Genomic DNA, 21,890 nt, shown 5'->3' on the forward strand with positions numbered 1-21,890 from the left:
TTCTTTGAATAATTTTATTAAAGAACAAAATTTTATAAAATACGGAAAGAAGGGAAATACCATGTACATTATCACTGAACAGAGCATTTTTGGCAAAAAAACACCCCTCTATTTACAAAGTTAATAAATTATAGCCTACTTAGTTAATAGGCTACAATCAAATTTCGCAAGGGTTTTGCGTCAAAAAACTTTAAAAATCGACAAAGCACTGGACTAGACAACAAATTTTGGCACCAAAGTTTTTTTGTGAAAGCCTAGCCTGCGTGCAAATGCAATTAAAATTGCCATTTTCCCGTTTTGGTTGGGAAATTTTTCTTCCCTAGTTTACCTAAGAGTAGCCTACATAGGCCTCAATAGGGTAAACAAATTATTGCAACAAATGAGCCTAATAATAATTCTTTCAATTAGTCTAAGCTTAACTTTCAAGAAGTCTCTCAACATATAGCCTAGGCCCTAGGCTAATTCCGCTTAGACGAGGGTGGCTGATAAATATGGTGACCTTAGGCTTAGGGTCTTTCGCCACCCAGCCGCTTAATCAGCGCAAATAAACTACTCCCGGTCAAACTGATTCAGTGGACCAATGAACTTGTTCGTGTAAATATGTACAAAACGTTTTTGTTAGGTACGCAAGTTACATACATGCCCTCTGATAAAGCAATTACGCCAGTCAGGCTCTCTTAAACTTTATTTCACAAGTACGACATTTTTTAAAGCCTAAGTAACCGCGAAATTCTGCTTTTGTGCTTGGCTTTACAAACCACCTTCATTCTAGGCCTAGGGTGCAAAATCGCATCAGTTGACAAGCGCCTGAGACATCTCGATTAAACACCTTCCCTGTCTGTCCAAAATAAAAATCCTGGGCGCCCCCTTGTGAATGTCAGCTGTGCGCACTCAACCAAATAAGTGACGTAGCTTGTAAAGTACAACTTATAAAAGCGTGAGGCGGATGTCGTGGTAAAGTTTTGTGCAAATATTTTAATTACTTTCAAATGATGACTACTTGTGTTTGTATTGTTAGGTTATTTGTATGATAACCAATTTTCGACTATAAACCAAAAGTGCGAGAGTATAGGTACAAAGTACAATGTGCCTAAACCCTAAACCATAACCAAGGTCCATGGGGCACGCATGGCCATGCCAAAGGTACCATACCTTTTACGAAGTTTATCTTTTTTCCTGAACGGCAAAATGTGACATTAAAAAACAAACTTTTAAAATTAGTGTTTTAATACAAAAATTTTAAAAAAATTGTTTGTTTCAGTTTTAAAACTATTATCTGTTTTCTGGCATCTACCGTATGTTTAGAATTTTAGATTGATGGTTGGTCGATTCTATTTTGGCTTTTGTGGACATTTGTATGCCATATGGGATTTAGCAAAATGTAGTTTTTGTAACAGACAATTAGAAAAATAATAATAGCTGTGATTTGTTTACATGTTATATTGTGCCTTCATCATTGATATCAACCTGTGTTTGGTGCATTAGTAGAAATTATTTACTTGTAATAAATGTACTTTTTTTTATTTTAAAAGTTACCTATTTGGCCAAATGTTGTGTGTAGCCACCTTTTGCTGGTTTTAAGTTTTAATAGTCAAGTGAATAACTGCCATTGGAAATGGAGGTCAAAAGAAAGACTTCAAATCATAACGTTAATTCAAATCGAAAATATGATTATTCAGCTCCTCAAAATTCAGACATATTTGATCAAAGTTCTTACAACATCATGGTCAGAACTCCTAGTTCCATCATCAACTCCAAAGTCAGAAATGGAACCTCAGGTGTAAATGGGGACACTCAAGAGGCCACAGAACTAACTAAACTGAGGCCTAGAACAAGCACAGCTAATTTGCAGACTTACATGTCTGACACACGAAGACTGCCTCCCCCAGATGATGTTGTTTACTTAGAAAGGGAAATACTACCTACCGACACACTGCAGTCATTTGCCCTGCTGTATGGCTGTACTGTAAGTATCTTCAATACATACATGTATAAATTTGTAATTTTCACTCTTACGTCCAATATCTAATGAGATGTGTCATATTGTTATAACAAATAGATGTCAAAAGGTTGTTTGTTGTTTTTGCAGTTGAATGACATCAAGAGAGCCAACAACCTAATAACAGAGCAGGACTTTTATGCATTAAGAATCATAAAAATCCCAGTCAAAAGGCATGGGTTATTGACCGAACCGTCAGAGGAACAAAAGCGAAGATCTTTTGCTACCACCTCATTAACTGGAAAAACTACAACAGATGATAAAGTTGATGACGAACCTGCAAAATCAACACATCTGGACAGTGTTTATCATTCAGTAAATGGTGATTTTGATTCTGGTGACAGTCTTGAGAACTTAAACTTGCTCGACAATCAACCAAAGAACATAGCAACTTTTAAAAATATTGCGGTAGAGCGAAATGACACCAGCAAGTATTTGAAAAAAGTTGACAAAGAAATTCGCAAAACTGTACGTAAAAATGATGAACTTCATTCTGAAAGAAACGAAGTTTTGGAAGAAGTGGTGTCATCATTAGGTTCTGTTGGTTACAGACCACTTCTTCCACCAGGGTCGCATAGACATGATGATTGTGATGGCTCTGATTGGGGTTTAAAATGGTGGGTTATACTTATTTGCTTTGTTGTTGTCATTATTGTTTTTGTTCTTATAATGGTTGAATTTTATTTGAATTATTCAGAGATGCATTCTAGTAATCGCACAACTCCTAGTTGACATTTTTTACATAACTTACCTTTTCAAGTGATTTACGTAGGGATAACTTGTAAGTTTAGGGTAGGGTGGTAAAGTTTGCATGGCAAGTGGTGTTTATTGGAACATTTTGTTGCCAAATATTATTTCGCTACAATTTTATCCTTTTAGAAGTACTAAGAGATCATGTTGTAATGCAGATGATATTCTCTCAACAGTTTTAAAACACTGTTGTCTGCTGTAGTATAATTCTCTGTCCCAATGGGGGAAGTTGCTATTTCATTGTCTTCCTAATCTCATTTTTCATCTCCATAGTTAGGGTTAATCTACCAACAAAGTGGATGTTCCAAACGTTTAATCATTAATTATGTCAGTTACACCCCGTCTACCGGTGCTATCTAAATTGTTACAACTATGTCATTTTACTGGGTCTTAACTTAACACACACTTAAAACCATTTTACTGTTCTTTAGGCAACTATTATTTATGATTGTTTGTATTTTCAATTTATTATATATAATTTAAGAAATGTTTATGACTGCCAAACAAGCAACTTTATTTTTAAACTTCATGTTTATCGTTGTTTTTATACTTGTGACCACACGCATTTTGGAAAGCAAAATACTTCACTAAGTGCATCGCTTTTTTTATGTAATGGTAATACAGTGACTTAAAATTTTCTTTTTAGTAAATAGTTTTGTTACTGGTAGTCAAAATGTTGATGTGGATTTTTTACAGCTGAAAGTTTTAATATTATAGAAAAACTATTACTTCAGACCAACATAAAACTTGACATGTGACAAATATATTTTACTTTTTACATCTTGTTAGATAAATAGTTTTATTGATGTTGCAAATGTTAGAATCAAGTTCTGCTGACATTTTGACATTTATTTGTGCAATATTGACAAGACTCTATTCTTAGAAAGTTTGTGTGTTTGTACTGCATGTTATTGGCAGCTATCAGTTTACAGCAAGTGCTGCCTTGAAAGGTTGACAAACTATGCAATGGCATCTTATTGCAAATAATGCACACTAATTAAAGTGTTCATGGTATTTGCAAGTGTCGTAGTTTGACTGTGTCAGCTGTCAAGGTACTTGTTGTGTTAAGCATTGATTTTATTTGAAGTACCACTTAATGGACGTGTTGTTTTGTGACGCATTGACTGTGGTAAAAGAAATGGGTGTCAAACCAATACAGAAACAAAGATACATGGTGTTAAAAATTATTGAAAAATATTTGCATTGAAGAAGAGTTTTTTTTGTCAACCTGACTAGGCTAGTATATTTGTGGATCACTTTGCTTACACTACATGATGACTTTGGAATGGTGTCAGGGTATTTGGATACAAAGGTGCACGACTAAGGAATGTATGGCAGAACGGTGTTTTAGCTCGAACCCCATAAGCGTATGTTGGCTCAGACCAACATCCTGTCGCATAGATAGAGCGGAAACTTGCAACTATCTCTCCCAGATACTCACCAGATTACCAACATCTTACTTTTTCGCTAAAAGCGTTAAATGACACATTTATTAAAATCAAGCGGAATTGCGAAAAAAGTGACAGCCTACGCGAAATCAAGAATAATACACGTTGCATGTCTATTAAATTAAATCGTCACAAGTAATCAAAAAGCAATTTTGAAGTAAATATTTCATTTTAGCTGATTAAAATGTGACTGCAATGTTGCGTAATACAAAACAGTAAAAATAATATATATTTTTGTGGATTGATTGTTTTCAAGGAATAGTGACACGTTGCTACGTTTTTATTGAGATTTTAGATCTACGCGTGTGTAGTAATAGTTCTACTCTACGCCGCACATTCATGCTCACATATGAAAAATAATATATGAATGAATCCACATTAAGCTGGGACAGAAAAGTATGCAAACATATAAACTGCTGCTGATAAAACGAAAACGAGCAGAACATCGAGCAACAACTTTGCGTTCGGGTTTTGTTTTATGCTGGTTATTTTGTGTAGTTTATCCATCCTCTCCTGTTCTGTCACTTCAACATCTGTAGAGTTGTATCCACAAAACCAATCATAACCCTTCCTCCATATACTGCGTTCTTCGTCCTCCGATAGAGAGTCATCTGCAGACAATCAGTTATTGCAATTTAAAATTTATTGATGGCGGACTAAACCGGTTTCGGTTCATACACTTACTGGAATAAAACGTGTTTTGCAACGCATTTTACACTGTTGTTTATATTTGTGGTATATTACGGCTCATGTATGCTTTTTCAACAGTTAGTTTTAGTCAAACAATAAGGGTAGCCTATATTAGTCGAATTATGAGCGCTTGAGGGTATTCTATATTCTACAAAAGGGCAGATTTACGATCTCACAAAACAGCATTAGCCTTGGGCACAGGGCTTCGAATAAACTACAAAGTAACCTATATAACGATGACACTTACAACCCTTGTCGCAAACGAAAGAGATAAGTTGGTGGTATTGTGGCACTATAAGAAATTATTTACAAGTCACCCTACCGCTCTTTTCGGCATCTTTTTCATCGGATTTAGCTTTGACTTCCGAATTTAATTCTTGCTCAAGATTGTCTGTGCGAGGTTTTGACCACTGCTTTGTCCACCAGGTTGCACGACAAATCTGAAGCGAGGATTATTTCTTTATTTTTGCAGGCGCCTTACAGTGGTTGTCTAATATTTGAAGCTACGTACTTGATCTTTGGTTGGTGGAGATGTGAGAAGACTAACCACCACTGCTACTACCAAAGTGATTACAAATATAATAATTGCAAAATACATGAAATGGACCTTTCCGATCAAAGTGTGGTACCAATCAGGTCTAAAATACAATAATAGAAAAAATTCACCCTCTTTACTGCAAAATAACTTTCTAATCGCTTACCTTGTGTCAGGCTCAAGGCAACTGCCAGCTTGACCTTGAAATGCAAAAACAATAATCATCCGTATCACTCCAACCACTATTCCCGCCATCATTCCCCAAAATGCACCCTAAACATATGTTGTTGTTATGGGAAGAAATAGTGATGGTATTAATAGTCGAAAGTCGTTTATCTTAATTCTAACGTTTCGTAGATCACAATATTGATCTCTTACTGGTTGTCATAATAAAAGTTCATGATATATAGTACAAAGAGGATTATTAGAGGGGGAGCTTATAATCGAGAGTTTAATTTCTGTTCTAAGAATTACATTAAAATGTTAATGTAAACGATATTTTAGCAAACTAAATTTGTAGGGGGTAATTAGATATGAATATCGACTGAAAGGGTGCACAGGACAAAAAAGGTTGGGAACCACTGTGTTAGGTAAATTGTCGAGAACGAGGTGTTGTCACAACCAGTAAACCCAAGGTTGAGCAATGCTATATGCCGTCATAAGTGTATGCCGTAACAATGCGTTTGTGTGGTATTGCACCACGTTTTTGGCGTGGTGATTATTTTATATTGAACGGAAAGGTATTGTTTTTCTTGGTTATCTCTAAACGCTGACCTTATTAAGAAAAGTTACGCACGTCGCACTTGTGTGTATAATTGCAAACTAGTACGCTACAGGTGTTTTGTCGAGAAAAATTACCCTCGCGTTTTTTTTCGATTTAGGTGAACATCTGGATTGCCGAGGTTTACTGTATAGTTAATTACGTCTGTAATGGCAACGTAAATTTTTTTGCGTCACCTGTTCATTGCCCCTGGTCCAAAACATGCCAAATAGAAAAATTGCTGCAATCGGAGGCGAGAGATAACCACTTATTTCCTGAATGGATAAAAATAACTGACCATCCTGCAACAGCAGCATAACAGGAACCTGTAACAAAATACGTTTTAGTAGCTCACAAAAAGTTGGTTAAGCATATATTTATACCCATGCAATACTGAGGCAAACCATGACAACAACCCAAAGTCTTCCAACGATCATCATTTCACGGACGGTTGAGTTAGGTCGGATAACCCGTTTCCACACGTCAATTGTAAAAATAGTGCTGGAACTGTAAACAGAGTAATGTGTATACATATATATTCATTTTGTAATCAAAGATTGTTTGTTTTTCTTAATCCGTACGTTGGTTGTGCTCATAAGTCGCGTAAAACTTGGCAAAACTAAAAGGTATTTCCTTTAACTTATAGCAGCAGTTCCAAAACCGTGTTTTGTGGGTTTTTTTTAGAATCATTTACTGTGCTTGTGAGAACTTCGAAATCATGTAACGTATGTGTATAATTGTGAGACTTTATATTTGTAAACAAATGTGAACAGGGCGATCCTCATTACCGACGACGCCAATTTATTTCGATGTGATATTTGTGCTGCAGACAGACAAGCGCAATTTCGACCGTTATGAAAAAAGTGTGTACAATTGTGTTTGGTTTTGGCACCAAAGTGGTGAACATTTACTAGAAGTATTTTATCTTGCAATTTGTGGTGAGATGCACAGAAAGCAAATAGTCAAAACTGAGCATGGAAAAGCGGGTATTTGTTCGACTTTATTCAGAAACTTTCAAGTGTAATCGTAAATAACCAACGAATGCATAAAATCGTACTTTATGGGTAGAGCTACTAACACCATAACGCAAATGACAACCAAAGTCGATTTGGTTATATCTCCAAAAATGCTCACAGTTAGGGCTATTAGGGTCGGGGTAAGGTATTAGCACTTTAAATTCAATAAAACTAACCCAACAATTAGTTACTAATGTAAAAATTTAAAAAATTTATTTCCCAAACCAACCCATATTTATAGCCGCTAAATAAAAAATTCAGCTCTTTACGCCCCCTAATCGACTTTGGTTGTCATTTGCGTTATGGTGTTAGTAGCTCTACCTACTTTATGTCTCGATAAGCTGTCGCGTTAGGTTATTGGCTGACACGTTTGAAATGTTAATGAAAAACGTGAAAAAAGGGAGGGAGTGTGCATATGACACCTTTGGTTACGATAGCTTCACCGATGTGTAAGTCGCCGTACAACGTTTTATTGATCTCATATGTCACTGACGAGTTAAGGCGAAAAAGGTCTGAACTTGCTAGTTCTTTTGCATTCAACCTGCCGTATCACACTGACACGATTAATACGCATTCTTGTTACATGTTACATCCTGTCTTAGTATCAGTTTTATTGGTCCTTTGTGCACACCGAGCAGCGGCAATTTCGTTGGTGTGAGCCAATTATCTTCTGTCAAGTAATGCAACAAAGCATTTATATTTTATTGTAATGGTCATAAACGAAGTTGTATTTTTACGCGGCCCTATAATAGGCCAGGATCGACGAACTAAAAAATATAACCTATAAGTAAATTCTATGGATTGCTATTTTTTGCTTGTAATGCTAAACTTGTTATTGCTGATAAATATTTTCTTTTTTTATTGTTTATCAAAAGCCTTCGCGAACCCCAGTTCAAGAGCGAACGGGGTCGCGACCTACAGAGTAAAAATCACTGGAATAGCATATATCAGGGGTGTGCAACCTTTTTCACCGTGGGGCCAAATACAATTACCATGATCAGATCGCGGGCCGCACCGCAAGCTGATTTTAATTTGTTTCATACCAAATATGCTTATATTGAGTTAACAAGTAAAATTCGCATTTATTTATAGTCGCATTATTGCCAGGTCGCATAGAAATGCCACCGGGCGCACCAATGTGCTCAAAAATATATGATAATTGGACTCTTTTGCCAGTAAATTAGAAAATTACAGCGTCTCCGCGGGCCGCACGAACTTTATCAACGGGCCGCATTTGGCCCGCGGGCCGCAGGTTGCACACCCCTGGCATATATCACTATGTGCATTAGTTACTAAAGGCAAACCTACAGAACGTACAACAGGGGCAAGCAACCTATAAAACGCAATGTGCCACAAATTACGTCGAAGTGGTAATAATAATAACTTCGCTTTCCAATATCTTTGCAAGTGAGGTTTGTACCGTAATTATCAAAACCAGTCGTCAGCAGGATTTCGTGCATAGCATGCAGCGGGTCAAAATGTATCAGCGCAGTAGCACTAGGCCGTACTAACTTTTCACGTTCAATTCCGTTCCCCTTGCTGTTAAATATGTAGTTAAAACTCTAGAATCTAGCGCAGGGGTCACCAAACTACAGCCCTATATTTTGGTTTGCCAAATCATACTTAGAACTTTGCAACATTCAAAAATTAATTTAATCCCTGCGAAAGTTTTGCTGCAACGACATGTGGAATTAATTCTACCTCATAGGATTACAAGGCCCTGGATTGATCCAAGGTCAGTTTGTTACATAACATACAAGACTACAAGTTTAATTGTTCGGGAACAATTGTATTTTTTTGATTACTTAATTATGACGTAATATAGGAACAATGTTCGGAAGATAAGACTAACTTTAAAAATCAACAGTCGCATCATCACACTTTGAATAGTATTGTAGAAAGACATCTTAGCGATACGATGAAAATCGCCTCTCGGGACGAGTTTGGAAAGACTACGTTAAGACTTGTTAACTATGCGGCCCTCGCGAATAATTTTTAACTTATCCGGCCCGCTGTCAAAAAAGTTTAGTGACCCCTGATCTAGCGTACTGTGACTAGATTACATCGTTATTCAGTTACGTTTTGTCGACTTTTCAAAATATTGGATAAAAATTCGGTCATTTTGTATTAACTACTGTGGACTTCTTTCCTCCTGCCATAGCCTACATTTAACCATAAACCGGACTTTAGGCGGCAAAACTTAAAATGCAACTTTCGTGTAACCAAGAGCACTGGGGACATTGTCAATCAGGTGCGCGGAGTTTGTTCCCCGGAATAAAGATTGCGATGAAACAAGAACCATTATCCACACAAGCGCACAGACAAGCTTAGCAAACAAACGCTTTGTTCTCATTCATAAAGCATTTTTTTGGAAGGCAGACACTTCATGGAAACATCTGCGGGTAAAATAATTTTGCTTGGCCCACCAGGTCAAGCCTGCGAACGATAGGTCGCCGAACTTTTGTCAAAAAGTAGATAGATCAGTGGCGGCTCGTGCCTTTACTGAACATATGTAAGTTGGCAATATATTGAAAAGCTAAATTTCTAGTTGTCTAGCCATTTGTTTTGTGTAGAAAAACAAGTAATACAAATCTTAATTAGCAACTCCATTGTGACGTAATTTTGTTACGCAATAATGTACACGAGTGTAAAGAGCAGACGGCATCATTTGTGTATTTTGTTTACTTGCACAGCGACGGGCCAAACACAATAACGTTCAGTAATAATGTGAAAAACAAAAACACACGTGGCACAGCTTCGAAACGAAGTGGTTGTAAATACGGTAAAACACAACAGGAATATAGAAAAAGAATTAATAGAAAAAAGAGATATAAATGAGTCGAGAAAGGTCGAAGTATTTCAGTTCGACAACACAAATTGTCATGTTTCATTTAAGTAAATTTAGTCAGTCAGCGTTTTCAACATATTCTATGACACTTCACAGATTATTGTCACACAAAAAAACTAGCCATACAGCTTTTTATTGGTATCATAACTAACAAATTTAACAACCACATTACGTTTCAGAACTTGTTCATTTAAACATCTTTCTTGAATTTTTGTGTACAGACTATTAATTGTATTTTAGTTTCTTAACTGCTATAATTGCTGTTTGCTGGCAAATAGCTTATAACTTCCTTTTTTAAGTGTAAAACGCCTTCAAGCTTTAAAATTTACAACACTCTCACTTAAATTTAAACCATGTTATTAAATCTTGTGCTTTTCCAACCAAAATGAATCATGAAGTTATAGTTTGGGTATGATAATTGATATAGCTTCTTCCTTAATCCCAAATGATAACTAAGTGGCTGACAAGGTGACCTTAGGGTCGTTCGCCACCCTGCCGCTTAAACAGCGCAAAAATAAATTACTTACTTACTAACTAAGAAACTGTTTTTCTATTTAGTACTAGCACTGCAAGTGCAGGTCTTTTGGAAATATTGGTGTTCCTCAGAAAAATTGGCATCTTTTTCAGTGTTAAAAAGAGCTGTTTTGCCTTTGAAGGAATCATGGAAACAGCAAAAAGGATTTTTCATCCTAGTAATTTAACTTGTCAAAACATCATCTCTAGATTAATTATTTTCAAAGTAATCATGAACATCAGATCTACAGAAACATTTTCATTTGAGTAACTAGCTTTTCTTTGTCAACAATAGGATGTGCTTGGTGTCACTACTATCTTGTCTGTAGAATGTTCATTCTTAAGAAACACTTCTTGTGAAGCAATTTAGCGGCTACTGTTTAGACAAACAGTACATGTCCATTATATCAATACACATGATTGCACTTGGTTGCAAATACTGTCCACATGGTGTGTTAAGAAATCCACACTTTAAATTGTCTTCACTCTTTTTTTGTCTTCATTTCAAAATTCCTGTTGCTTGCAGTTGTTTGTTCTGCATTTGATATTGCCTGAATTTCAGTGAGGCATTTAACTTCACAGTCACAAATTTAATGTTTCTTTGGTAGCATTAGGAACTAAAACTGAGTATTTCTTGTTGTTGCTTATTCCTGCATAACATTGGAGTAGCAGATGTTTTTCCCATACTTTCATAAATCTTTTTAATTCAGTTATTTATTATAAAGGTTAATTGTGCTTTTTAAAGATGTTAGATGACCTTTTTTTTCTTTTTCAAGGTGTTAGATACACTTATTTAATTCAATGATAACTGTAAAAACTGAAACCCACTTACAGTCATCTTAAAAAGTCACGACTAACAGTCCAACAATAAATGTAATGATAGCAAAATAATTATTTAACTGCACTCACTGTCGAACTTAAAAACACAGTACACGGGTTTGGCTTTGGAGCTCACTGACACGAAGTAGACAACACAACTATAGCGCTACGTCACGGGAGGGGCTGCGCGAGCCACAGCCCCCTCTCGCCTATTTCGCCCGGTAGAGCTACTAACACTGAGCTTGGGCTGGCCCCCGCTCTGGGAATTTCTGGTAGGTGGCGCTAAGGAGCATAGGCGTTTATGGTGCTGTTACAGCAGTTTGGGTTTATGGTAAGAATAATTGCTGAGTCAGCACCATAAACGCCTATGCTCTTTAGCGCCATCTACCAGAAATTCCCAGAGCGGGGGCCAGCCCAAGCTCAGTGTTAGTAGTTCTACCATTTCGCCCGGCATGTAGCTTTTCCAAGTGCGCATGCGCACAACTAAAAACGTCATGAAACGTCACGAAACTGGAGCTGCAGCTCCGCCATAGATAACTTATTTTTAAACAATTTTTTTTTAATAATACATAATTTTTATTAATTTTATTTTAATAAAATGCCGATTAATGCCATAAAAGTTATTCTTAGTATACACTGATCAAACATAAAAACTATATGTAAAGATTGTTTTGTATAACAACTTGGAATAGAAATGTCAAGTAAAAATACTGGGGGTGCTGCAGCTCCGCAGCCCCCTCGCACGAGCCGCCCCTGAGATAGATATGTAGAGATAAAGACTTTTATTATTTTATATTTATTCCATAACAAAGTGCCAAAAATTTTTTTTTTGTTTGTAAAATCCGCATATTCTTTTTTAATAGGCTGTTTTTATCAACCCTTTCATTTCCACAAAAGTATGGACCTACACGAGCCCAGTGACAAATGGTCCCAGAGACAAAATGTACTAACACACACACGAGCCAAGTGACAAAAAGCACTAACACGTTTTGTTTACAAAATTTCGGAATCATTCTGGTACCTGTTAAAAATGGAATCCAAGTCACTCATTAGCGCGGCAATCATCACCGACATCATCAATCCTCGAGCGCCTAACACATCATTTCAAAATTAGAATTGTTTTCCGTCGTATGAAAAGGGTTGTTTACCATTACACCTACCCACTGGCATAACTCCAAGCACAAGACGAGGAAAAGCAATGTTTGTGCAGGAGGTGCTTTCACAAACCGCACGGCATAGATCTGGGTCCACACAGGCCACTTCGTCTGCAAAACAAACAACGTTACTTCGTGGTTTGCGAACCTATGCGGTTATAGCAGTACGCCTATGTCAGGATACTTGGCAAACTATTTGCGGGGGGCGAACGGATTGTCTTGCGAAGAGAACAACAAACGTTCAAGCAAATTTACAAACTTATTAGTTACCACTTGGGCGCCGGCCCGTAGGGGCAAGCGGGGGCACTCTTTCCCACTTGGAATTTTGAGGTAGGCTACCTAAAATTTGACAAATTTTGTCAAAAAATGATAAATGTAAAAGTATCTTGCTCCAATTAAAAGATAGAAAGTCAGAAAACGTATAAATAAGCGGGTTTAACGATGTCTGCCTTACTTACGTTTGGTGTTTTCTACAACCTCTGCCGTTTTACTGTATTTTAAGAACACAAAATGGTACGCGTGATTGACGTGTGATTTTTTACATTGTAGAATGTTTCAGGTTTTCATTATACCGTAGGCCTACATAATTTATGCCTATATATCGTAAATATGTGTCAAAATTTGCCCTCTCTTGCAAAAAAATATGCCGTCGACCATACCCAGAAGATCTTTTATTTCTACGCGGCCCGGCACCATCCCTGGTTGGCATCACATTCAATCGCTCAATAAAAGTTCTCATCATATGTAGAATAGCGCCGGGCAAGTGAACATGAAGTACGATCCGGACAAGGTGCGCAACCTTTTCTCTGACAATCGGCGTACAAAAAGCCTGACGCGTATGCTGGTCGGTAAAAGATTTTTCAGTCCCGCAAATCCATTCAGACAGTTTTAGTTAAATGCCAAATGTCAACACAATAGTTTTAAATGTTTAACAGTGTTGATAAACGTTAAGGTTCGCTTTTTGTGTTTGTTAGTTGCTTTTTTATGACGTTGCCTTTTATCGTTGTATGCAGGGTTTTTTTAAGGTTTGGTTTGGGTGACCGCTAAGTAGTTTTAAGAGACCGCAAGTGTTTCATTTAAATACCAAAAATAGCCATATTTGCTTATTTGGGAAACCGCTGGAGAAATTTGGGGGACCGTTTCGGTGGTTGTATGTAAAACTAAATCTGACATTTCCATTCATCGTACTTATTATTGTTTTTGTTTTTGTGGGCCCTTTTTTGTGTTACCGGTTTTGTTTTACTGCCTAAAAGCCGTTGCGGACGCAATATCGAAACGTCCAAAAGATTAAAGAATGGACAAAAATGCGAAGTTTTAGTACTTTACTATTTATCAGTATTACCTGTGTAAAGAATCCTGCTTATCAAACCAGGCATTACCATCAAAAAAAGCGGCAAGACTTTTATAAACCCAGCAAGTATAGTAGACCCCTTGGCATGAGAGAGGCTTTTTGCAGCAAGAGCACGTTGGACGATCACCTATGTTAAAGCAAAACTCTTAATTTCTGTGAAACATTGCAGAAAACCTTCACATACCTGATCAGCACACCAATACCAAATCGATGCCGGTGTTTGTCCAAACAAGAATCCAGGCCACGGTACATCGGGGTCGGTTGGTTCGCGAAGCATTATAAACGAATCGTTAAGTGGAAGTCCACATCCTTGGTAGATTAATTATTAAGTTGTTGCCGGTATTGATGCTGATTTTCGTTTCATGTTACCTGGTGTTTCGCCATTTAATGTTGAACTCGGTATCGCCTCCATATACTTTTCTTTCATTGCGTCATAACCACCAACTTCAATGAAACCTGTATGACAAGATAAATTGTCTGCATACGATTGCTTCACATGAACGTAACTGAAAAAATGGCACCTAGCAAAGTAAAACTTGACTTAGGCTTGACCATGTCCATCTTTATATTGTTAATTGTCGTGTAACATGCGAATATAACCGCAGTGCACAGTTACTCAGTTGACTCCCCACCAATAATACCGCGAGTCGCCTAAAATTACTTTGTTTTGTCGTATACACGGTCCCTCTGCCATTTTTTTAGCACTCGGGTTCCAAGCTAAATATATTCATAAAATTTAAAACACCTTGGCAAAATAAAAGTGTCCCGTTTCCAAGTTTATGTATTCCTTTCGAAAGCATTTCCACAACAACATACAGATTGAATTTAGTTTAGTTTCGTAAGATCACTATTTGTGGAATTGTTTCAAAGGCAATTTATTACGTCACAAACAAGACTAAACAATATAGTGCGCGAACAATCGCCTCTGTTTGTTGCTTGAAAATGAAGTAATGAACCACTTCTTGTCATAGAAAACTCGTTTTGCTATCTGATTTTTGCTTACACACTCGCAAGATCTCGTATTACATAAGATAGAACAAATACTTTAAGCTCCTCGCGGTCCCCCTGAAAACGCGTGGCGGACCCCTGAGGGACCGCGGACCCCAGTTTGAGAACCACTGTTATAAATGTTTCAATATCGCAAAATGTATTATAAATTACAGAAATTGTATTTTGTAAGGAAATAAATAGGATTTATCTCATAATATCTCATGCATGTGCCTAAAACTCCAGGTTGATCTCTAACTTAATAACGATTCGACGATCAGACTTAAGTGTTTATGGCGCATGTGTATTTTGCATTGTTTGTACACAAATATTGTAATGTCTGATGCATATGATTATAAGGATTTGACATCCATCTCTAACATCCATTAAAAAACAGTTTTTAAGATACCAAAAGAGTTTTATATATTTTTAATACACAGCCGACTTTCATACTTTAATGTACATGTTCACGTCCGCATAAATTTGTTTCCACGGCCGAATGCGCCGTACGGCTACAGTTTGTGCACTCCTGATATATCAGGAAGATCCGGGAAAAACTGGAACCGGACGTTAATGGCAACTAACACAAACGTGTTTACTTTTATTTGTCCTAAAGAACAAGCAACACCTAATTCATGCGTGGGTTAAAATAGAATAGTTTTAGTTTGTTTTGCGTCCGCGATGTGAGGCGGCTTTCTAGATAAATATCGGCAGTTACATGTAAACAATATTAACAAATTGTGTATTACTGACTTAATGCAGTTAGCGTCGCTGCACCAACGATCATCAGCACTGCTTGCAGGGTATCGGTGTAAATAACAGCAGCCAAACCACCGGTTATGGTAAGTACGGCAGTTATTAAAATCAATCCGATCATCGAGACGTACAAATTCCATCCAAGCGATTGTTGAATGAACAATCCCCCAGAATAGAGGTTAACCTGCAATGAAAAAGTTTTGACGCAGTTAAACATACGCACAAAAGTAACCGCGTTAATGTTAAACTTACCGACACTTTTGTAAAAATATACAGCACCAAAGACAGAATTGCAACAAAAACCCGCAATCGTTTTCCACCAAAGCGCTTTGACAAATACTCTGGCATTGTTACTACCTGAAACAGTGTGAACACATCAAGCAGCTATATTGTTAAATTTGTAATTTCAAGTTAAACACTTACCCCTGACGTGATGTATACCGGAACAAACAAAAAGCCGAGCATTTGCAAAACAATTAGAGCCTGTAATAAAGCAAAACCATCAAATGCAAAAATATCTTATCTTCCCAAAAAAGTACAAACACAAATCTAGTTTGATCTCTCAAAACCAAACAAGAAATTATTGCACACGGTTTGACGCATACATTGAGTTCCCAAGCCCCCACTGCAATTCCAATCGCCGCTCCAGAACCGGCGAGACCAATAAAATGTTCACTTCCAATATTGCTTACGAAAAGAGAAGCACCAACCTGCAAAGGGCAAACACATTAGCGTTTCACTATCAAATGCACTGTTAAGATGTTTGTTCATCGAAATCAAAATAATTTACTAATTTAAATTGATGTTACGCTCTTCTTGTGCGAAATGTTTTGCGTTAGTTAGTTAGGTTTATAAACTGCCCAAACAAACTTTGATCGAAATAGGTTAGCAGCACATATTGCTTCGCTTATCAGTTAAACAAAACGCCCTCCGAAATGTCACTGCTCGAGTACCAAATCTACCCGTACAATGTGACATATCATGTTTAGTAGAGAAATGTCTAGTAAAGTGTGTGAAGTTTCATATTTCTCGTGTACGTCATTGTTCTAGCAACTTTAGCGCTTGATTTTTTTTTAATTTGGGCATAGTTACCGGCAACCAAATCATTGATCGTCCAGCCAAAAAGTAACCGCTGACAGTTCCTCTGTTCGACCGACACATTGCCTAAAAATAATACCACGAATAAAGTATTAAAATTACCACCGATCGATTTAATAATTACCCATAATTAAATAAAATACCGATATAATGCGAAAGCTTGGCTTTGGGTATAGATCGGGTAAATTACGAAATAGCGTTTGAGCTATTCTTTGTTCGCGACCGAAATGTTTGCCTAATGCAAAGTCCGTTTGTATTATGCAACGAGAAGAATACCAAAATTGGTGTTTGCCGAACAAATATTATAAGTCCGCATAATAGCTTTGGGACTCTCGATTCCAGCAAACAAATATAATAGAAATCGTGTTTTACATGTTGGTTGTAAAGCTTGTAAACCCGCGTGCAGAGGCAACAAAATTATCTGTAGAACTAAATATACATGAAACCTGTCTTAAAACGTTTTGACCGGTACCGAAAAGGCCTAAAATCCAAATATCGTCAGCTGAACCTGGACGAACTAAAATATCAGTTATAATCGGTATTTTGGCTTGAATTGTATGTTTAGCGCAAGTGGACTGGTTTACTACATTTCAATACACTACAATTCATTAGTTAAGAAAATTATGAATGTTTTGCCGACAACTTGGCGCATGATTTCTTGAGACTAAATTGATGACATGTTATTTAGGGGGTTGTAAAAATTTAGGTCTTGATTTCATATTAGCCAATATCAAGAAGTTACGTTCCGGTAAAATTTCTGGTCGAGACCGAAGTCTCACCAAAACAGTATATACGGTCAGTATATTACGAGTAAACACCTTCGCTTAAAGCTTTAACCGAACTACTTACGAAAAGTCCAACGCCAACCACCAGTACGAAATATAACACAATAGTTACTATGTCCCATGTTTCAAGGCGAGCTGGTGTTCCATACGAAGACGAAGTGGTTTCATATACTCCTGTTGTAGTCATACTTGTTCACTGAAGTTAAACTATGTAAAAAATGCTTGGATTTCCAGATAGGAACAGTTCAGCTAGCACGGTCGTAACTCCTTGTTAAACAAGAGGTCGTTACTACTTGCTTAAAAGGGCATTTCATAAAAATTGTGTTTCTCTGCTGCTACATAGCGGTAAAACGATTTCATTTTGCGATAACTGTTGATTTTGTTTATTACGTTGGCCCACAAGTTTAGTTGGACAGTTATTTTGCAGATATGTTTTTTTCTGTGAAAGCATAAATTTTAAGTCCAAACATTTATGAGTGCAAATGTTTTTGTCACACAATGTTTTTTACCTCGAGCAGTTTTTGCAAACATTTTGTAGTGTTTAGGTATAGAGTGTTTTAATATTTTCAAAAGTCAAAACTGGGAAACTTTTGCCGATAAAACAGTCAATTTGTACCAATAACTTTCCATTGAAGTAAGCTAGTTCGTCCCAGTAAGTTTAAATCTTTTGCCGCAATACTTTCGGAACAGTACAACATTGTATCATGCATGATATTACTGGTACTCTCAAACAGCAAATGTTTTCAATGTTCATACTGTGATATTACTGGTACTCTCAAACAGCAAATGTTTTCAATGTTCTTACTGTGATATTACTGGTACTCTCGATCAGCAAATGTTTCTGATGTCCTTACTGTGATATTACTGGTACTCTCAAACAGATAATGTTTTCAATGTCCTTACTGTAATACTATACTGGTACTGTTACCTGTATCATGCATCAGTTGTTTCGTTGAGTTACTGTCTTGCCACATACATTTCCTGTTCTATTTTTGTGGCTGTTCCTTCTTTTCCAAATACAATTATAGTTTTTTTTTATTTATCTAGTGCTTTACTCAATTGGGCACATATGATTGTACCCAATTTGAGGTACCCAAAAATAGTTGTTTGCTTGTTTGGGTAAACATAATTTTGCCCAACATGAGTGCCCAACAAAACATGGGTTTCGGTACCCAACGTTAATCGGGTAAACTAGTATACCCAAATCAGGCCAAACAACTTACTACCCAACAAAATTGGGCACCCACAACCCAACGCAATTTTCGGGGTTTCTTAACTTAAGTGCCCAAACTTTTGGGTAGCCACTACCCAACATAAATAACAGTGTGGGTATTTGGTTTATGTTACCCGAAATTGTGTCGTTGATATGCGTTGTGATGCAAAACAGAGTTGAAATTGGTTGTTGCACAAGTTTTTTTTGTGCTATCTATTTGTGCGCAAAAAATTGTCTTCTTTGGTTACTTTTGACAGAATAAACGAGCATTAGTTAATAGATGAGACACATACATTCTTCATAATTTTACAATTTAATAGCAGCGCCATCTGAATACAAATCAGATCACGAAAAGACATACGCCGTTCCGGTCAAAACTGCCTCGCGAGTTTTAGTTTTGGAAGGGCTGCGTCAGGGCTTGTAAAGCCATGCGGTCCACGCGAGTGATTAATAAAATTATCCGGCCGCTGTAAAAAAACTGTGGTGCCTGGCACTAACACATAAAGCAGACTATAAACAGACTTTTGCGCAAGTTTACCTAATAGGTGGTGCGCGGGGTATGTCGGCCCGCTATGGCGGAACATTGCTACCAATTTCCTCTACAAAAATCCCAAGTAATCTAACTTTCTTCGATCGTCTCAACTCAACTCAATTAAGTTCCTTGTCTGACCATAAAACGACTCACTGTGCCACCCTACCATTGCTACACATAGCTTTAACACACCGTGTGCTTCAACTATAGCCTGCAATGTCTTTTATTGCATTTCACTCATTTTCCGGAACATAACATAATGTAATTTGCTTCAAATATTTTCATAAATATAAATAAATAAACATTTGCGTTAAAAAGTGTTGACGCAACATGTCTGCAAATAATGTTGAATTGCACTTGGAGGTAGCCATATTTACAAGGTAAATTCAGCATCCTGAAATGATAAAATGGTGTTTGCAAACATACACAAAAAAGTTCAACATTTTGCTAAAGCACACTAACCGACTTTAACGGCAAAGATTACATCTGTTTTCTTTTTCAACGCATAACTTAAATTGTATGTTTGCAATAGATGGAAAAAAAGTGGTACCTATAGTAGGTAATTTACACCCAGTTATAGAAAACTACAAAATACACCATCTTATGGGGCAAGTTTTCTACAAATGGAAGTACTTATGGAAGTACAGCTTTGGAAAAAATATTGGGACAAAAAAGGAAACCGCAAAGGTAATACTCAGTAAATTCTTGTGTCGATATGTATCGGGCACCCTGCACACCCCGGAATGCCTATCAATTTCATGACAACTTATTAACCAGCCAGAGCTATCTAACAAAGCAACTATTGATGCTCAACAAAAACCCAGAGTCTTTGCTTTGCGCGGGTGCCGAAAGAGATGTTTACGCACAAAACAAACATAAACATTTCTCCCAACATTTTCGAGTGCTTTGTGTGACTGTTTCGTCTGCTGTATTTCGGTTAGTGTTTCTTTTCAGCGGCAGTGAAATGTATGACAAATTTGGGGTATTGCACACTGGTTAATGTAGATGTATGAGCTTAATGTAGATGTATACAGGCTAGGCTAGTTATGTATCTTTTTGCAGCGCTCTGTTGTATTTAATGTTATTCTGTTAAGTCAGGCATAACGTACAAACGAATATTGCTTTTTTAACAGCTTTATGGTAATTACTTACTACAAACTCCGTGTCGCTATCTGTTGATTAGTGTCATTTTTTAGATTTTAGCCCTTTCTATAGTCCATACTCATGTTATGTACTAATGGAACTGCTGGAGGAAGAAAAGTTAGTTAACGATTTAAAATCATGTTGCTACAAATCTGGCCGGGAGAAAGATACCAAACGTTCAGCAGAAGTTATGAAGCGTCTGGGAATTCGGTATTGGGAAATGTCCCAAAGCAAAATCGACAAATTCCAAATGAGACTAAATGTAATACAAAGCTGTGCCTTGTTAAATGCCTCCGTCGCCAGGGGCTGTGACCAAGCTAAGTCTGCACTACGGTTAGTATGTTCTGAACTTTTATTAAGAGCTGGGGCAGTAGAGAAAGGTGCCGATTTAGTAGCCGAAGCGGCAGCATGTAAGGAAAAGGCAAAGGAAATGAGGAATTTATCTGACCTGTTTGACACACTTCAGTCAATTCGAGGTGACAAAGCAAAGACAATCAAGGCTATAATTGGAGCCCAAGAATCCATAACCAATAGCTACAAAGCGTTGATGCGTGACTTGATGCATCGATGCGTTAACATCCTGGGAAATCCGCCGTGTAAATTCGCATTGGTCGGAATGGGATCCATTGCCAGAAAAGAAATAACCCCGTATTCAGACTTTGAACACGTTTTCCTTTTGGAAGAAGAAATACAAAGGCATGTTCAGTTTGACAACATAATGGAATACTTTCGTTGGCTTGCCGTTGTATTTTTGGTTGTAATTGTTAACATGGGAGAAACGGTCCTAACCAGCGTTTCTATTCCTGGTATTAATGACTCCAGTCCGGATGGCGAAAACTGGTTTTATGATAAATACACTCCTCATGGAATCTCTTTCGACAGTTATAAGATCCACTCGTCCAAGTGGGCGCTTGGCAGGCCTGGACTCGAACTTATTAGGCCACTGGATATGATGATAGAACTTTTGACAAAAGAGGACGAGCTTAACCACGGCTATCACATGGGTGACATTTTGACGAAAACATGTTTAGTTTACGGTGACATTTCACTATATAAAGAGTTTGAAAATAAAGTTTTTAGCCATATTTTCGAATCACCACTATCTAAACAGATGTTTAGCATTTTACAAGCGGACATCCAATACTTTAATGTGGCCGAGCGTGTTTCTCATTTGATTGATGAAAATGTCACTAATGTGAAAGAGCTTCTCTATAGAACAACAACTGTTTTGCTGTCTGCGCTAGCTCGTGTTTACAAACTCCCGGTTAAATCGTCTTTTGACGTCATTGACAGGTTGTCACAATGCAGTCAGTTTAAAACAAATCATTCTGATGTTACGGGCGACGACTTGAGGGATTGGAAACATGCAGTGGCACTGTCGTGCGAGATCAGGCTCCGTGTGTATAGCGAAAACCAGAGTAGAGGAGATATTATAAAGAGCGACATACTTAAGGAACGGTATACATTTGTATCGTCGATCATTGAACACTTGG

At 37.3% G+C, this 21,890-nt stretch overlaps 2 protein-coding genes across 2 annotated transcripts; one reads left to right on the forward strand and one right to left on the reverse strand.

Moving 5' to 3' along the window:
- The first annotated feature begins 1,502 nt into the window (after positions 1 to 1,502).
- Positions 1,503 to 3,919, forward strand: LOC145214182 (lysM and putative peptidoglycan-binding domain-containing protein 4-like). Its single transcript, XM_080082671.1, has 2 exons — positions 1,503 to 1,966; positions 2,090 to 3,919. The coding sequence occupies exons 1-2, from the start codon at positions 1,616 to 1,618 to the stop codon at positions 2,729 to 2,731; spliced, it is 993 nt and encodes a 330-aa protein (XP_079938797.1). The 5' UTR covers positions 1,503 to 1,615; the 3' UTR covers positions 2,732 to 3,919.
- Positions 3,920 to 4,196: 277 nt separating this feature from the next.
- LOC145214183 (sodium/myo-inositol cotransporter-like) lies at positions 4,197 to 17,709 on the reverse strand. Its single transcript, XM_080082672.1, has 17 exons — positions 17,574 to 17,709; positions 16,719 to 16,790; positions 16,232 to 16,336; positions 16,050 to 16,109; positions 15,879 to 15,983; positions 15,624 to 15,810; positions 14,253 to 14,339; positions 14,068 to 14,192; positions 13,875 to 14,010; positions 12,539 to 12,643; positions 12,400 to 12,469; positions 6,566 to 6,689; positions 6,380 to 6,508; positions 5,589 to 5,695; positions 5,399 to 5,525; positions 5,210 to 5,327; positions 4,197 to 4,808 (listed from the first exon to the last, which is right to left on the reverse strand). Exons 1-17 carry the CDS (start codon positions 17,694 to 17,696, stop codon positions 4,576 to 4,578), a joined length of 2,013 nt encoding a protein of 670 aa, XP_079938798.1. The 5' UTR covers positions 17,697 to 17,709; the 3' UTR covers positions 4,197 to 4,575.
- Positions 17,710 to 21,890: the final 4,181 nt, after the last annotated feature.

The sequence above is a fragment of the Phallusia mammillata genome, chromosome 2 (assembly GCF_965637545.1).
Source record: "Phallusia mammillata chromosome 2, kaPhaMamm4.hap1.1, whole genome shotgun sequence".
In the NCBI taxonomy this organism is placed as follows: domain Eukaryota; kingdom Metazoa; phylum Chordata; class Ascidiacea; order Phlebobranchia; family Ascidiidae; genus Phallusia; species Phallusia mammillata.

Bases quoted from the DNA above. Each gene is read 5' to 3' on its own strand.
- LOC145214182 (XM_080082671.1), top strand. From the start codon at position 1,616: ATGGAGGTCAAAAGAAAGACTTCAAATCATAACGTTAATTCAAATCGA. The intron at 1,967-2,089 runs GTAAGTATCTTC...TTGTTTTTGCAG, and splicing joins CCCTGCTGTATGGCTGTACT to TTGAATGACATCAAGAGAGC.
- LOC145214183 (XM_080082672.1), bottom strand. From the start codon at position 17,696: ATGACTACAACAGGAGTATATGAAACCACTTCGTCTTCGTATGGAACA. The intron at 6,509-6,565 runs GTATAAATATAT...ATTTTGTTACAG, and splicing joins TTTGCCTCAGTATTGCATGG to GTTCCTGTTATGCTGCTGTT. The intron at 5,696-6,379 runs GTGACGCAAAAA...ACATATGTTTAG, and splicing joins GGACCAGGGGCAATGAACAG to GGTGCATTTTGGGGAATGAT.